This window comes from Apostichopus japonicus, chromosome 23 (assembly GCF_037975245.1).
Source record: "Apostichopus japonicus isolate 1M-3 chromosome 23, ASM3797524v1, whole genome shotgun sequence".
In the NCBI taxonomy this organism is placed as follows: Eukaryota; Metazoa; Echinodermata; class Holothuroidea; order Aspidochirotida; family Stichopodidae; genus Apostichopus; species Apostichopus japonicus.
The window spans coordinates 8,504,782-8,523,259 of record NC_092583.1 but is presented as its reverse complement, the minus strand read 5'-3'; the positions used below and the strand labels follow the sequence as shown (position 1 = coordinate 8,523,259).

Sequence of the window (18,478 nt, the reverse complement as noted above, 5' to 3'; positions counted from 1 at the left end):
AGTGTAGGAATCTTCCGAATTAGAGATTATTTCTTGTTAATATCTTAACCATTTTTGTCCATTCGAAATAGCTTTGAGTTTGACCCACAGAAATTCATTAAAAGTCAGGGGCGTAGCCAGGATTTGCAAAGTTGTATGCACGACTATCTGAGCGGAGCGCCACCATCGGTTGGCGCGGAGCGTACAAGAAAATTTTTGATTTTACAAACCCCTCAGATGGCCGGAAACGGCCCTTCCCGAGTGTTCATTCTGGTTCCCTGGCCTCTAATTGCCAACTTGAGACACCTCAATTTTTATGTAGAAAAAGGGCACATTTTTAACCTGAGGAAAAGTGGGGGGGGCACGTGCCCCCTGTGCCCCCCCCCCCGGTTCCGCCGCCCTTGATTTTGTACCTTGAATGTTTTTACTGTAAGCTTCTCAATGTTTAACATTTTATTCGCAAAATATGTTAAATAGAATTGTCATTGCATAATGCCACACAAATCATACATATTTGTAATTTCTCTTGTATTTCTCAGAAGAGGCTTTTCCACTGACGTAGGCTATATAATCTTCATTGACACTTGCATTTAGTGCAGTGTGATATGTAGCTATGGTTCGTCATTACCGTAACAAATATTTCGTAAGGATCAATGTACCTGTTGATCTTGTTAAATGTCATTGTCTTGTTTGTACAATGAAATTTCAGTACCCTCAGCATGCCACATCAGGGAATCGCCATCCAATGCAGCATTCGTTATAACTTTATAATGCTCATTGATCTCTCCCGGGTGCACATTGTCTGGGAATTTGTTGTAAAGTTTATTTATAGAGTTGAGTATAACCATCATGCAACGTAATTGCACTTGAAGTAAGTTGAAGCAGATCATGATCATGTGAAGTTGAACGTGCATATTCAATTTTAGTACGGTACATGTATTAGATGTTGCTGTTCACTTATATAATATGCGAGGTGAAGGTTTCTAATTGTGCATATATTAACTTTATGTGGCTGTGAAGCCAAGGAATATATGTTGCTTTCTCTTTCATATACATATGTTTACCTTAATTGCCAGAGTTCATGTACCCTCGACTCTGAGTGACATATAGTGAGATACAATCAAGGGCGTAGGAACCGGGGGGCTGGGGGCGCCAGCCCCCCCAGTGAAAAATATGGAGGGGCGGAAGTATCATTCCGCCCCCCCGCTTCGCAAGTCAGGACACCCCCTCCCCCTCCCCTTTGGAAATTTTTTGCAGGGAGGGGACACCCCTAAGGGGAGGGGGACACCCCCTCCCCTTAGACCCCTCCCCCAGGCCGGCCATCAGTCTTCAGCCCCCCACTCAAAAGTACCTTCCTACGCCACTGTATTAGATGTTGCTGTTCACTTATATAATATGCGAGGTGAAGGTTTCTAATTGTGCATATATTAACTTTATGTGGCTGTGAAGCCAAGGAATATAATGTTGCTTTCTCTTTCATATACATGTTTACCTTAATTGCCAGAGTTCATGTACCCTCGACTCTGAGTGACATATAGTGAGATACAATGACGTACCGTAGCCAGGGGCGGGGAGGAGCAATGGGAGGGATCGCTCACCCCCCCCCCCCCCTTAAGTAGCCCGAAAAATAAAATTTAACTAAAAACAGGAAATATAATTAAAGTCCTCTTTTCAGGTTGAAGGAAGCTTAGTCTTATTATTGTTTATTTCCTGCAACGTGCACTTGGGAGGCATTTTGGGCAAACACTTTTTGTACATCATGGCGCTCCCTTAGTGAGAAATGCCCCTTTTAAATTTTGGCTCCCCTCTTCAAATTACCGGCTACGTCCCTGGTGAGATACGGAATACACTTGTGGATGGTTGTTAGATACATTTTTCATTTCACAATGTCCAGATATATGTATGCATATAATTGTTTTCAATACATTGGTAAGTAATATCCCAATAGCATTTGGTACTTTTGTCTCCCTACTTTCTTCTTAGTTTATTTAGTTTCTATAGCAACAAATATTCCTTGTTGCTCCATGCACCATGCTTAAACACTGAACCTGTTAATAAACAAATGCAGTAATCAATCGCATATCAAACATAGTTACTTTAACCTGAAAATATCGTACTGTGACGGGACTATACTGTCTATGTTTGTGTCTAGCTTTTCACTCTTATATTCTTTTACCATGCATTGACGAGCATTGCTTTTGGTACAACATGTGTAGTAACAAGTTTCTGGTATTAATTAATATAGTGTTATGTTGACTGTAGCAACATATAGGGATAGAGGAACTTTATGTAAAGGATTCACAATGACAGCAAGATGATGAAGAACAACTAATACATTTGAGCTTGGCCAGAATCATTTGAGTGATCTATATTTACTTCCCTAGCATGTCCAGCAAGTCAAAATATTTGCTTTAAATTAGATGTAAACAAGCGGGGGGGGGGGGGGGGGTTGTAGATTGGGAATTAGAAAGGGATATCACACGCATGTGTAGCACCTCACCACATTCTCTCAATTCCCATGCATTCCACCCCCCCCCCCGGACTTTTCCGCTTAGTAAAAACTCTCGACAATGAGCAAAGACAAGATTTCTTTCATTAGTTGAGACGACATATACGGAAGCCTTTGAGCAACTAAGTATATCAACTCGTTAGTTATATCAGGGAGCTGCTACTCTAACGGCAGCTCCCTGTGGCAGCTCCCTGGTTATATAATTATATATAATGAATATGATTGCACATCAGCAAACATCACGATATTAATATACAGATTGTATAATGCTGCAGGACCTTGATAATAACCGGTTTAGATCATACTGTGAAGAAACTTATATTGAAGAAATATTGTGAATATGTTAGTGAAATGAAAAGATTCATATACTAACACGTACACAAAAGAATAAGGTGCCAATAAAATGACAGGTTTACATTTTTTGTCTTGCGTTTGGTTGATAAAAAATATCATTCAAAATGATCTTAAATTTTCGAAATTCTCAGTAAATATATGAAAAGTTTCGAAAAAAAGAAAGAATAATGACGAACAAGGTTTCATTCCACTCCCACATCCATGTGGTGGGCATATATGCTACAATGTGTACATCATGGTGTAGCGGTCTGTGTTTAAGGTCATATCGTGTGAGATTCACATGGTGCATTCCAAAGAAAGGTCATTGTCTGAGCCCAAAAATATCATTTTCATACATAAAAAAACTTGTAAAATAAACTGTTTTCTTCATTTTGAGAAGCAAAACTAGCCCATCTCACCATGCTACAAAGACCACCTTCGGCGACGAATTGTATACGGAACAGGTCACATATGCAAGGGACATAATAGTGTCAATAATCATATAAGTGGGTCTGGCTTTCCAAAGGAAAGGAAGAGAAAAGTTAATGAATGAAACATTGTAAAACGAGCTTGTGTTCGACAAAATGAAATCTGTTCAAGACTATCACAAAAAATGCAGACTCTCTTCCTAAATGGAATACTGTAGACAAAGAGTGATGTCATTCTCAATTTACGTGTAAACACGTTACCGATATTCAACGGATAGGTTTTGTAACAGTCATGTTCTACCACGTTCTTGTCGCGAAATTTGAAATCCTGTCAACAAATGTCACGAACGACATGTTAGTTAGAAAGGGACGTATATTTATCACTTTATAACTTGTAGCTAACATGGATTGACCTCACGACCTTTGTGTGAATATGTATTTTTTTCAAAGTTTCCTTCTGTCATTTCGTATGGTTTGTATGTTCTTGGATATGCAGAGACGTAAAATCAGAAAGTTCTGCGAAGAAGAACCAACTCTGGCCAATCGGCTGAGCCTATATAATTCTGATGATCTAGCCTATCAAAGTAAGACAGGTACCAGTTCGGCGATTACCATTTTTTCAAGCAGGGTTATGATGGTATAAGTTAAGCTAGGCCTACCATGATGGTATAACTTAAGCTAGGCCTACCTTAAATTCGCGATAGTAAAGGCATTAATGTTATTTTAAAAGATAGCTATAAAAGTTAGCGTTGATTACGATCTTACTGATTTTGCTCAGTAGATTAGTTGTATCAGGATGTCAATGTGTTTTCATCAATGGTTTGACCTGATTTTGCCAGAAATAGAAAGAATAAGCCTATACTCAAAATTTGCATTGTTGTAAAGGTCAATAGTCAAACTGCTCTAACTTCACGTTTGCCATCAAGTTTACCATACAATCTCGCTTAATCGATGTTATATTAACATAATCCAAATAGTCTCAAAAGACTCAAAATATAAAAATGATATGTTACCATGCCTCGCTATGCAGTGGCAGAGCGTCCATACAATCAGGGGGGGGGGGGCGGATGCCCCCCCCTGATGGACTGCTGGCGCCCTTCTCAGCGTTATACCACTTTTGACTTATTCGCGATTATTGACTTTTTTATTGCGCTCTCATCTACCTATTGACATTTGTTACATTCGGTTGGTGTAATTTTCTGACAAGATGGCGATGACACCTTATTATTCTTCGTTTATCTGCAAATTAGCAAGGCCCGGAAAGGGTAATTTCCGGCGATCTAGGGAGTATCTTTGCTCAAAAAATTTCTGTATGCTCCGCGCCAACCTGTGGTGGCCCTCCGCTTAGATAGTGTCAAAATTAGCGCCCCTACAGACCATTTTCACCCCCCCTGACCAATAACCCTAGCTCCGCCACTGTCGCAATGGTCATTTTGGCTGTTTCTGTTAAGGCTTTGTAAATTAAAATTGTGATTCAACAAAGTTATTACAATTTGACCTACTGTACTCTTACGGCAACAACTGTGGCTATTAGTGCAACTACATATTTATAACACAGTCTGCAAATTTAGGGGGATGTGAAGTTACTGTACACCACCATACTTAGTTAGCCGGAACTAATCTTCCTGAAGGTCCTCGAAAAACAAACTGACAAAGAAACATTAAATGAGGAAGTACAAGAAAAGACTTGAAAACAGGAGATGTGTAAACGATAAAACTGAGGTGAAGGTGACGATAAAAAGTAGCATAATTAAACAATGACTAAAACAGGTAACCTGTCATTGTTCAGTAAGTTTACTTTGAAACTTTGCCTAGCCTAGGACAGAAAAAACAGAATTGACAACTGTAATCCTTGAGAATTTATTTGGACCCAATACATGTTGCCTTCAGCATGAGATTGAACATTATCCATTCAGCAGCTTGGTGAATAGGGAAACAAGTCATGTTATTTAATCATCTGGCTGATGAGCAAAAGAGAGGGTTATGCTCCTTATTTGTTCATCTTGGAACTTGAACGTCCAGACTATCACAGTACTTAACATAACGTAAGCTAGGCTTGGACATAGGCACTCCTATGTACTGTATGCAGCACAGTTATATATATAATAAGCATATATTTGATACTGGAGAGATTTTATGTCCCTTTTTTCATTTTGCTGAAATTTCCATTCATCATACCCCTTTGCTTGTATTTCCCTTTTCAATGGTTGTGTCAATAAACCATCAGATATCATTGATAGTTATTCAACCATACATTGGGTGGATGCGAAATTATGAGGGTTTTACTGCAAAAATTGGCCTAATTTTGGACACCAAAATGTGACATTATGAAAATGGCTGTAATTGAGATGCACTTTTCTTGGTTTTTCCCATGTTATTATGCCTTGACTTTGCATTTTCTATTCAAGTGAAAGCAGAGCTTCAATTACACTTGCAAATTTCAGTCACCCATGCTCATCAACTGCTGAAAAATAAAGATCTTCATCTTTGTTAACGTACATATTTTTGGTGTCCTCCTGCATCACATACGTTAACTGGTGGCAACTTTTCATGATTATAACCTAATCACACACTGCACAGTAGTGTACTATGGATTGTAAGTCCCAGAAACTCACTACTCATGCTGAGAATAGGTCTAATGGCATCTCAGAGGACAAATTCATTCAAAAATACATGTGAAAAAAACTTGTTATTGGTTGTTAAACTGTACAAATTGTTCGGTGTCCTCAACATAACGTACGTTAAATGGGCATTATTTCACTATCAACTGATAGTTTTGAATATCAAAACATTTGTAACTGATCAACACCCCACATACACTGATAGTAAACAATTCTTTCACTGCTAGCAGTTCAATTCCTCTGTATCAGTCACAATTTGTGTGTGGTGTCCTCATTTCTAGCCTGCATAACATACGTTAACTGTGAAAATCTATTTTAGGCCCATGTCAGGAATTCTCACAGAATATTCAACTCACTTAATATTTCACCATGTTTGAAATAGAATTAAACTATTTCCATCATCCAATGAGTCTAAAACATGGTTTTAGAACATCTGTTAACGTATGTGATGGTGTCTCATTTTTTGGTGTCTTCATAACATACGTTAACAATATGCACTCTGAATTTAAATTATTGAGAAGACTGAGAACTTCCATGCTAGGAAACACTTCATTCCATGTAGTTCTAAGGTACTCTATCTAACTAGCTGATGAAATTTGTCATTGAGCCAGTGGCTAAGTTCTATAACTCCAAATTCCTGTTGTGTTGTTAACGTATGTTATGGTGTCCTAAATGATCAGCCTCATTAACTTACAATGGAATGTGATAAGAACTTCAATTTTTTTTTTGTGTCGTAAGATATCATTTGACATTGCTCATATATATTCCCCTTCACTTTAATGGAGAAGGGGCTATGTTTATAGACAACTGTAGGACACCGAGTCACATACAGTACGTTAACATCATCACTTGTCCTTTTTATTTGCCTCAAATCCACCTTTCTTAATACTGTATTATCTTTTAACATGACTAATTGTGTTCGACATTCACCGGAGAACCAGAATCAGCACTCAAATAGATACCTTCTTGTAATTCATTTTTGAACATGCATGTCACACTTTAGTAACCCAGTATCAAATAATGACTTCATGGATATACTGCATCATATCAATTTGTGTATTCACTAACCTCCATGTGTTACCTATTGTACAGAAGATGTGTGTAGAATTGATAATCTTTTCTTAGCTTGTGATGCTGAGCAATATACAGTAATTGTGTAGTTCAATTATTGTACACAGTAAATCTTACTTTCACTGTAGTGATTTTGGAACTTTTGATCTTATCTCTTTGATCAGAATGAAGAAAGGGGGTAAAATAAGAAGGAAGAACGGAGGGCACTCTATCTCTTCCACCGATACAGAAGACATGGTTAAATTGACTCACAAAGGACTCGATAGATGTGCATCCCTATTGGCTCATATAATGGATGATGGGCAGCGTGGCGGTAAGTAGTAAAATCTGCAACAATTCGCTCCATTAATTGTTGACGACGAGTTATTTCCATGAAATAGCTTTTCTGACTTCAAATGATCATTTCCCTTTGATAAATCTACTGATTTGTGTCTATCATGTTTCATTAAAACTTGTAACACTTTAGTTTAAACTCTAAAACATTCATAAAATAACTTCTAACTCCAGTAAATAAATAATGTAGAGTCAGAGAATAATGTAATTAAGAAAGGCGATCTTTATTCCTGATAACATTATCCATGGATGAAAAAAAACTGGTTGATTGTAAAAGTTAAAACCATCACAGGTTACCATAAATCATAATAAATAGAGACCACTCCCACTTGGAAAAATTGTATAATGTTTCACATACGTAGCTATCAAAGACTTCATTTAGCCTCCTCATGTTTACTTTATTGTTTCAAAAAGGTGTGAGAGACAGATGTGATGAGAAGGAGAAGCAACCCAGGACGGGAAAAACAAAGGAAATCAACAGAAAACAAAAGATGGGTAAACAACCAAATCAACGAAAAGTGAAGAAGAAAGTCTCGAAAGGACAGGAGAGAGAGAAGCCGAGAAGAAAAGTAGATCAGGATAATGATATGCATAAGCCAGGTAGTGATGAAATATGTTTACTTTATATAATAATGTGTAAAAGTAAGTTGGTCTGACGTTTTGATACTAGCAGGATCTTCTTCAGAGGCTAAATGACAAGTAACAGTAACAGAAGGGACAAAAACACGCACAGAATACAGACAGATTAATGAGCATGGTGAACACAAAGAGATAGATGTAAGGGGATTAGTAGATATGGGATGGAGAGTAGAAGGAAAGAAACCAACAGGGGAAGAGGAGAGGTAGGAGATAAACAGCGGAGGGACAAAGAGAGGATTAAGGGAAGGGGGTAAGGAAAAAACTAGAGAAGGACAAAGACAGAAAGATGTAGAGGAAAAAAAGGTGGAAGAGAGCTATTTATATATTAAAACAGCAAGTGATCAATATATGTGCATAAAAGTAAAACAAATTTATGAATTAAGATTAATTAAAAAAAAAAGAGTGATGCAAGGTATCTGTTCCCTTAACTGGGATCTACTCCCCTGCATCCATGTAGCTACCGTCACACTCTGTTCCCACTAGTAAACTGTTTTGTTACATTACATATAGTATGATGGTATATGTGACAAAAGTGAAACTATCAGTTATGCAGTATATCAAGTTCTAAAAAATTGTATATAGGTTATAATTAAGGTTAGTGCTTTCTATGTCTATCTTTAGAAAAGGCATTAGAGAAGGCATTAAGAAAGGCATCTTTAGAAGAGGCATAATCTAAGTAAGGGTAATATCTCCGACACATCTGTTTTTGATATGTTGATTTATTATGACTTTGCCATTTCGTGAACTTAAGTGCCCAAGATAATCATTCTGTGTTATACACTTTGAAAATTGTACCCACACTATCACAATTGAACTGCCAACCTAGATTTGCAAATTTTTCTTCTCCCTGTTCACTTCCATTTGTTTTAGAACAGTCACAGAGGACCACCTATCAGCCAGAGCTTCTGTCCTCCACTCCTCAGCTAAAACTTCAAAGAGCTGTGTCACAACATACTTGTCCGCAAGGCATTACAAAACCGCAAGAGGATTTGTTGAATCAGTTCCAGGTCAATGGTCAATGTTACCAGGGTTCAGAACCTGTCCGCTATCCAAGTAGTCATGGCTTTAATCCTGGACTAATCGGTGGTCAGATGATACCGGAACGAGAGAGGGCGAGAGAAGGTGATGATCTATCTGAGAAGAGACAAACGCAGAATGTCCAAGCTCTTTACACATCCACTGACAGATATCTTGCTTCTGGTCGAGAGGAGGCCTCTGGGATTTACAGAGGATGGAGTGACGGTGGTTGCGGACAGAGCAAGCTAAGGCCAGATATCTACAGTCCTGACCAGAGAGTACAGATGGATCCAGCCACACAGCCACTGATGCATGTTGAACAAGAGGGTAGTAGTAGGGCAGGGTATTCCTTATACAGAAATAGTAGAGACGATACAGCACCTATAAGCGGTGTGAATGCAGCTAAAAGTGTGCTCAGGGATTTGGTGGACACTTTAAAATCCATCAATGAGAGAGATGCTGTCAGTTTCCAGACAAAATCACGAGAACAACAGGAGGTTGATCGTGAGGGATCCAAAGCTGTTCAAACGGATCATCGAAAGAAAGTTGCAATCTCAGAGGATCCTCAGGCTGTGAGACAAACAAAGGGAGAGGATGGAGAAAGACGAGGAGAATGTTGTGATAATCTTGAGGAGAAAAAGATGAATAGCGAGACACAGGAGGGACAACAACAGCCAATTATTTCATCCGATGGCCAATCAAAAGTGGTTGGTTCACAAGCCTCAAAGTCGAGCTTTAGAAATGGTATGACTGATGACGCTTCAATCAAGGAAAATATTTTGCACGAAGATGTAGAAATTAACAGAGAGACAAGGTTTACACTTCAAAATGAAGATGAAAATGGACAAGTTGTGCAGACAGAGAGTGGATGCCGAAATGGTGAATGCAAGAAAGAAGAAAGCCCAATAATGAAAAGAAGAAGTAGCCCTGCGACTAAGAAGAGGAGAAAGACGAGGTCGGAGGAATTTAGTGGGAAATCATCAAAGTCTAAAGACAAAAAGCCATTGTTAGAACAACAAAGGGTCTTAAAATATTTGGTGACAGAATTGAAAGCAGTGACTGAAGGCAAAGGTTTGTGCAAAGTCAAATGGTAATTTTCCTTCTGGGATACTTACATCATTCCCAGCATTTAACTGTGCAAAGAAGATACTTTAATGAAGCCTTGCTGTGGAATCCCCATTTTACTGATCTTTCATTTATATCACATTATTGCCATCATATTTTCCATCAGAAAATTCTTATTTGTATAGTGGAGAAAATAAATATCATCACTGTTTTATTTATTTATATTTCCTTTCATTTGCAACTATCTCAGGGGTTATTTTCATGAGGAAAAAAAAATGACCAACACTTGTATCCACTCAAAGAGTTTCTCCGCTCACAAATCTGCTAAAAGGAATATTTCAGTGACAGAAGTTCAGTATGGTTAAATACAGTTAAAATGGCCTTTGTAAAATATCTGTAATGCTAATTAAAGAAAAAGACTGATAGCAAATTATTCATATCAAATATTTCATGTTTCAATTGCAGGTAATTTGGAAGCAGACAATTTATTCCATAACATTCTGGACACCATAGATACCCTGCCATATCTAACGATGGACAAGGAAGTACAGATCGAGATAGCCATGGCCTTGCAACCCCTGAGGAGTGAAAATGCTAGTTTACGACGAAAGCTGCGCATCGCGAACCAGCAGATGAAGGAAATACAGCGAGAAATTGAAGGGAGAGATGAGAGAAAGCTTCAAAACTCTGAAAGTATGTATTAGTATTAGTATGTGTTAATATTAGTATGTATTAGTATGTGTTAATATTAGTATGTATTAGTATTAGCATGTGTTAACATTAATGTTAGAGTTAGATTATTTATCAAGCTCTGATTTTCTAGCAAATTTTACATATAAATAGGTCTTGAATAACAAGTTTTGTACATTAGTTATGATTTAGGCAATGTCTTTTTTTATTTTTTTTTATTTAGCAAATTTACTGTTTTAGGACCTCACTAGGTAACCCCAACTTGCTTCACAAACTGAAAAGCAAGACAGTTTGTTGCAGACAGTGTTTCATACTGGCTCTGTGTAAACTGTTATGATTATGTAATCTAGACCACCCCAGTGGTTTGACAACATGGTACCCAAATATCAATTCAATTATCAAAACCAACTTGTGGGGTGGTAAAGAGTTTGAGTGAAAAGAATGTTCAAGTAAAGTTATGACTGTAATATTTAAGCAAAGTTCTGATCCTTTTTTCCCCTTTTTTTGTTGCTTTTAGCCTCTGTAGTAAAAACCTTGAATGTAACCCTTCAAGAACAGTTGATAGCTGAACAGCAAGAATGTGGTGCTCTCAAGAAGCTTGTGAGCAAACTCCAAGATGATTTGAAAGCGACAGAGGGAAGATATGAAGATTTGACGAAACACAGCAAACAGAAGGTAATTTGATATCACAGTCTGATCAAAATACAAATGTTAATAAAATGAAAAGAATGAAAGGTTTACTTCATTCTTGTTAGTGATAAGATGAATAATGTTTTTATTACAATGGCTAGCATTGTGTCCATAACAACTCCCTGCCAAAACATTGTGGAGTGAATGTTGTGGAGTCTGGTGTGAAAAACAAATGGAATGCTTATTGGCTGTTGGGTCATTTGGAACTTAATGGAACATTCTCATCACTTAAATTACAAAATTAGTAGGACAGAAGCAATGTCATTAGAATCTGCCAATTTCAGTTATTTTAAAGGGTGGCAGAGAGTAGGTCTGGGGAGGGTTTTTAGTGGGGAGGATGAAGAGGGTAGGTAGTCGGTGATAGAGTGGTGTCTCAACAGTCAAGTATCGAGTTCCATGTAATCATCTTTCTGACCCTCTGGAGTCCCAACGATAGAAATGGTAGAAACCATGAAGCTTTAACTGCCTCAAATTAACATGTTTACAATGTATTACAAATGGTGTCTTTCATATACACACATGCATACAATGTATGCAGAATGTTATCTCAGCTAATTTCATTTTGTATTTCAAGTGAACTAGCTGTGCACAGACCCCCTCAAAGATAATTTGGTTGTTCTGACAAGAAGCTCTCAGACAACATGTGAACAGCTTTAAACATAATTGAAACAAAAATAATAAAAAATTGAGTAAAACAAACATATGATAATGTGTTTGAATCATGTGCTCGCCCCTCCTTCCTGCCCCACCCATGTATCCCACAAAGTGAAACAATATTCACTTATACTTAAATTTCAATAAGCAGTTTGCATCCACTCTTAGAACGTTTCTCCTCTCTGAGAAATTAGGCCATCTAATTTGATAACAATCTTAAGATATTTGGGAATAATTTGGCTTGTCAAAATAATCTCCAGCAAAAGCACTTTTTTGAAAACCAGTAGAATGCTGAAATTTTGTTGCTGTTAAATGCTCAGCGTATTGTTTACTTCTCGACTGCAGGATGAGTGTCATCTTAGAAGTCAAAGGGATTGGATGTCAGAGACAGCCACTATAAGAAAGCAGCAGACTTGTAGCAAACAGGAACTGGAGACCACCAGATTAAAACTGGAGACGTTGAAGAAAGAAAACGAGTTCCTTCAAAATAATTTGACGGAAACACGAAGGCATCTGGAAAAGGCTGATCAAACTACGCAGTAAGATACACAGATTGCATATATATCTCATTCCTTTATTGTTTGTATCCTTTTTAATTAAAATTCACTAATGAGAGGTTGATTAATCTTGGCTCATGATACATCAAGTAAGACTCACTTATTTAAGAAATCGTTTTTATAATTGTATTGTCGTTCAGCGCCATCGAGTGTTTTAACAGTAATGTGCGCTTTACCAAGTGTTACCACCTTAACCTTAACCAAATATCTACCCAATACCAGTGATTTTGATGCTGTGTTTGTGAGGATGCATAACTAACAATCATAGGCGCGGGGGGGGGGGGGGGCTGCAGCCCCCCAACCAAATCTTTTGGTGAAAATTCGGGCAATATGGTGAGAATTTTTCGGGCACCTACTGAAAGACGAATAATTTGCAGTGTGTTTTTCAAATATTTTGGTGAAAATTCAGCAATATGGTGAGTGTTTTTGGGCACTTACTGAAAGAATGTGTTTTTTAAATTTTTTTGGTGAAAATTCGGGCAATATGGTGAGAATTTTTCGGGCACCTACTGAAAGAAGAATGATTTGCAGTGTGTTTGTCATTTTTTTGGTGAAAATTCGGGCAATATGGTGAGAATTTTTCGGGCACCTATTGAAAGAAGAATAATTTGCAGTGTGTTTGTTACTTTTTTTGGTGAAAATTCGGGCAATATGGTGAGAATTTTTCGGGCACCTACTGAAAGAAGAATAACTTGCAATGTGTTTTTCAATGGTTAAACCTATATTATTATTATCATTGTAACAACTTCCCCAATAATTATAACCAATATGGAAGGGTAATAAGACGAAAAATGATTGTATGTTATTGGCATGTGATGTAATAACCGATGAATGCCTATATGATATGCACATGAATATGTTGAATGCGCGCGGAGTGCGCGAAAAATTATGCTTATATTTTTCGGGCAAGTCGTTACAGCCCCCCCCCCCCCAAATCAAATTAGGCTCAATCCACTGTAATATAGCTCGGCCATTCCCAACAACAATCTTTCACCACCCTGCTTACTGCTGATCATGTACAATATACAAGCAGAATCACAACAAACCGTTACATGGATCGCATTTCAATTTTTTAATTTCCAAATGTTTCCCACATGCTAGATAGAGCATATGTTCCTGGTTGTTGTCTAATTTGCATTCAAAATATCTGGTTTAAATATATCATGACTGTAGCCATCTAGTATAAACAATTTAGTTTTAATTATTAAAGATGGCCTTTCCTGGCAGCATCAATTGAAAGACCTTTGTTGAGGTAAAGTACACTGGTATGTTTTATTGCATTAAGGATATCCTTCCAGTTAAAACAGCAATTGAACTATTCCTTTATATATTCTATAATATCATATGATATTGAAGTCTTTGATGCAGCTAAGACTACTACCCTTAAAGCCACTTCAAATTACGCAAAATAGGTTAATTAAACTGCTTACTGGCAACCACATGCGCTTTTCCACTAATTTACTCTACAGGAAATATAATTTGTTAAAAGTCAGTGATACTCATACGGACTGTGTTTGTAGCATAATTTATAGGTATTGTAATGGTAGGCTTTCGCCTGTTATATCCAACTGTATTAGAGTGCGTAACAATAGCAATTATGATATAAATACACGTAATTTTAATTTATTATCGTAGACCCGACACATCACCCAACATGGAGAAAATAATTTAAAGTAATTTACTTTATTAAAATCTGGCAGGACATCCCAAGTGTAATTAAATCTTGTAAGGGTCTCCGTTCTTTTCAACAACAACTTAAACGACACTTAAGTAATCAGTTTTACCCATAATATTTTCTAGCGAGGTTTCCCCTTTCTGTGACCTTGATATCTTCTCCTTGTTCAGTTGTATTTTTTAAATTTTTTTTTTACTTGTTCTCTTTTCTGTTTTCGTTAAGCCTTTTCTATTTTTCTTGGTCACTAACTTTGATAAACATTGTTGGTTTTCTAGTGCCCTTCATATTATGTGTAATGATAACAGTTTCTTATCATTTTGTCATGTACTTCTGTAAAGCATATGAAACATGAATTTGAATTGAATTGACTCGAATATTACTCAACATGTTTCATAGTAATACTTTTAATCTCTTTTTCTACATTCTAAATAACTTTTGCATAGCCAGTTATGCCTATTATTTACTCTTCTCTTTCAGATGGTTAGAGGGCATGTTAGCTCGTCTCGCACCGGCTAAAGATGACCCTGTAATTAATGAACTTGTTACAACAAGAGAGGAACATTCTTTGACCCCTGGTCAATCCAGATTGTAAGTATTTGTAGAGTTTCATCAAAAAAGTTATTGTTGTGTAGACGATTTCCAATACCTCTCCTTGGTAAATCAAAGGTAATCCCTTCGTATTGTGATGGGTTATTGATTCATATTTATTCATTATCGTGTATGTCATGTGACGTGGTCAAGAGACTCAGATCGAAGCTCCTGGTAGGAAATTTGCTGGTTTTCCCGCCAGTCACGTCCTGAGAGTTGTAAAGTGATAAATTGAAAAGCAGACGCAGAGAAATCAAATAAATTGGAGTCGAATCAGACCAAATTTGTGTTTAATTAATTAATTTTAAAATTAATTGTGTTTCTGATTATTGTTAAGTATCAACCTGAGATGTCTTTCTACTCAAGTGTACAACAATAATCGAAAACACAAAATTATAAACCATTTTCAGCATGGGCATATGTGACCATTCTATGTCACAACTTTTTTTTTCAAATTTATTTTATGAGGGGGATAGTCGGTAACAGAAAATGGGATAAAAGGAAAGGGTTTGGAAAAGAGTTATTAGGTTTGTTGTTTTCTTTGGTGTTTGTTATATTCTGGAAAAGTCACAGAGACCCAGTTCCCAGGTAAAATAATGACAGAAACTAGAGTGTGTTGTTACTTCACTTTGCCCATTTTTCAAAAATATAGGTTTTGCAAATATCACATCTGAGGTCAGATGTCACATTACATGAATATTTATATATTTTTTTATAAATATTTATGAAAGTACACCCAGTATTATGTAACTTTAACGTATGACAGTGTTTGTTCTTTCCCCCCCCCCCCCCCGACAACCCTATCCCAAAGCCCTCAGACAGCTGTTATATTTCTAATTCAATGGTAGGGAATTGAGGTGATTGGAAAAGATTTGACAAAAAGGTAATGCTATTTATTTGTTTCTTTGGTAGTTGCATCTTTCCCTGCCCAATCATTCCTCTCCCAAAAACCCTTTCCCAATAACCCTCTCTAAAATGTTAGTAATTGTGTCTTTTCCATCTTTATTTCGATTTAAATTAATGGAGATTTGTATTCTTGTCTTGGTTTAGCCACAAACCTAGAACATCTCCGAAGAGGAAAAGAGAAAAGGAAACAAGAGAATTGAAAGCATCACTAAAATTCAAAAGAGACAGAGAAGATTCCGAACGACGAGATATGTCGACAGAAATTCCTCCCAGTGATGCGATTGGTCATTCCTTTGGAGGAGCTAGAACGCCTGTTGACAACAAAGGCTCACGTAGCAGATTATCTGGTTTGGAGAATGAAGACAGAACGAGGAGACCTTCCTTATTTAGAGAGGAAGGATTGGATGAGGATAACTTTGATGAAATTCAACAAAGCGGAGCTCATTTTCCCTCCCATTCTGAGAGAGCACCAGCTCTAACAACCAGTCGTGGTGGAGTGTCAAAGGACTCGAATGTCTTACATGAATCCTATGATGCATTGCAACTTTGCGATGAAGAGAGAACCCCCGCCGGGGATTTCCCGGCTGTTTCAAACGCGTACGCTGGATTTGATGCTACTGGAATCGGTGACACAAAATATGCTAAATCAATCCCTTTCTGTTCCGATCAACCGTTCATTGGCAGTCGTGTGACACACCCGATGGTACCATCCCAGAATCCACTGCTGGAATCCAGAATCACTTCAAACATCTCAGATCAGGACTCGTGCACCTCGGATTCGACGATGTCGACGGTAACGTCTCTGTTTGAAGCACAGTTTCAGCTAGGTCTCAGTAACTTGGATGAAAAGATTTCTAAACTACAAGAAAATTTACAGAACTTAAAAGGTGGTAAATAATTCAAACCTAGGTATAAAAGTTGATAGAATTGTATTGTTCGTTGGAAAAGCGTAACAAATGAATGTAATGCAGCAAGTTAATACGTTATTTTTGATATTACATAACCTCACTATTCCACGTACTTCAAACTCTTTCAAATGACTTTGTGTCGTTCAGTATAAATGTTACGATGTATTAATACGTAATGCCCAAGAAAGTGCAGTTTAGTGATATCACAATTCAAAAATAGTTTTTGAATATGACACTACATTTTTTTTACATTTTCTAATTAAATTTTTCTATCGAATCAAACCTGTTATGTTAATGGTTACAATCTTAAATTTTGGTTCCCGTCCATAAGATAGAAAAGGAAAACAAATGGTATTAAAATGCAAAATCAGTATTGTCAAAATATTGTTGTCAATAGTCTTTCATCTATCATCATCATCTAGTAATGTTTTTTCTTTATCAAGTCTTCAATGTGAAATTAAAATTGAGAGCTTTGCTGGAATTCAAGACCTGTACCTTAAACCCAGTCAAGGTGTGGTCGAAACATTGGCAAGCAGGAACCATTGCTTTTGCATAATTCTTACTTGCGCAACAACTAATTATTTGTAAAACAAGACATGAATAATTTAGTGAAATATTTATGTGGCAAATGCCAGTATCTACTGTTTGCACTACCACCTATGGGGAACGTTGCTTTGCTTGATCAGCTCCACAGCTCTGGAACAGTCTCCCCTAACATCTGAAAACAACCCAGCATGTGTCAACTTTCCAGAAAGAGCTCAATACGTTCTTATTCATGAATGCGTATCCATTTGTTGATATCTGTTGTGTCCATTTTGGGTACTTTGCTCCTGCAGCACGTCTGAGCAATGTTTTAACTGGATAAAAGCGCTTTACAAATTCTTACATTATTATTATTATTTATCTAGAATAATGAACGAAATACTGAGATACAGCTGTAATTTCGGCCCAGACCTGACGAGAGCTGGGTCATGCAGGCTTTTGGGTCAGGGGTCAATTAGGGGGCCTGAAAATATATGGAGGGGCCCAGGAAGATGTAGAGGGGGGTGGGAAGGTATGACAAGGAATAGTGTATTTCTCATTTTCATTAACATGAAGAGTGCAACAAAGGGTCCAAAATGACGTAACCACCCAAGGCTCTTGAAGACTCCAATTAACAGCCTGGAATATTTGTCTTCAACCCTTGTCAGTCTCCTACAGTTGGTCCATACGTATCTCCATAAGAGTAAAAAAGATGTAATAAATACTAGAAAGTTGTGAGTATTAAATTTATTGTAAGTCTATGTTTAACGTTGTAGTTTATATTGAAAGCCCTCCCGTTTTTGTTCTTGTTGTGTTGTTGCTCAAAGTGTGCTCTGTTATTATATTTATTTTCCAACTTAATAGAAAAACCAACCAGACAAAGTGATTGATATGAGCCTGTTTGTTGTCCTTTTATAACGTTTTCAGCTGCAATTTACCCACTTTAAAAGTGACGGTCTAGTTTGGGTTTTCCGGGAAACGAAAAACCTTTTGTTTCCGTGACGCGCAACTCAACCCAACCAGCCATTCGAAACTTTGACACCATCCTTGCAAAATACTGTCTTAAATCGACTGGAATAAATAAACCAATAAATCATACCAGTGCTGTGACCATGGAGTGGAGTGGAGAAAGGCGGTGGCATTTGAAGCAATGAGGCTTAGCAATCGGGAGGTTCGGGGTTCGATCCCCGGCCGGGTCATGGTAAGGTGGGTTTTTCATCCAAGAGCAATCTACGGTTTTCCCATCTGAATTGAAAAGATTCCAAATTTGAGTTAAAATGTGGATTTGGAAGC

General features: G+C 37.4%; 1 protein-coding gene across 2 annotated transcripts; it reads left to right on the top strand.

The window, feature by feature from the left end:
• Positions 1 to 3,263: 3,263 nt before the first annotated feature.
• Positions 3,264 to 18,075, top strand: LOC139964940 (uncharacterized). Of its 2 annotated transcripts, none has more exons than XM_071967034.1 (9): positions 3,264 to 3,833; positions 7,106 to 7,254; positions 7,689 to 7,874; positions 8,784 to 10,001; positions 10,461 to 10,688; positions 11,203 to 11,360; positions 12,375 to 12,568; positions 14,739 to 14,849; positions 15,900 to 18,075. In XM_071967034.1, exons 2-9 carry the CDS (start codon positions 7,107 to 7,109, stop codon positions 16,651 to 16,653), a joined length of 2,997 nt encoding a protein of 998 aa, XP_071823135.1. In that variant the 5' UTR covers positions 3,264 to 3,833; position 7,106; the 3' UTR covers positions 16,654 to 18,075. The 2 variants fall into 2 exon arrangements, with proteins under 2 accessions (XP_071823135.1, XP_071823137.1); XM_071967036.1 differs by having other exon boundaries at positions 3,264 to 3,842.
• The last annotated feature ends 403 nt before the right edge of the window (positions 18,076 to 18,478 follow it).

Excerpts from the sequence above, each read along its gene's own strand:
- LOC139964940 (XM_071967034.1), top strand. The coding sequence starts at position 7,107 with ATGAAGAAAGGGGGTAAAATAAGAAGGAAGAACGGAGGGCACTCTATC. Across the intron at positions 7,255-7,688 it reads GGATGATGGGCAGCGTGGCG|GTGTGAGAGACAGATGTGAT; the intron begins GTAAGTAGTAAA and ends TGTTTCAAAAAG. Across the intron at positions 14,850-15,899 it reads ACCCCTGGTCAATCCAGATT|CCACAAACCTAGAACATCTC; the intron begins GTAAGTATTTGT and ends GTCTTGGTTTAG.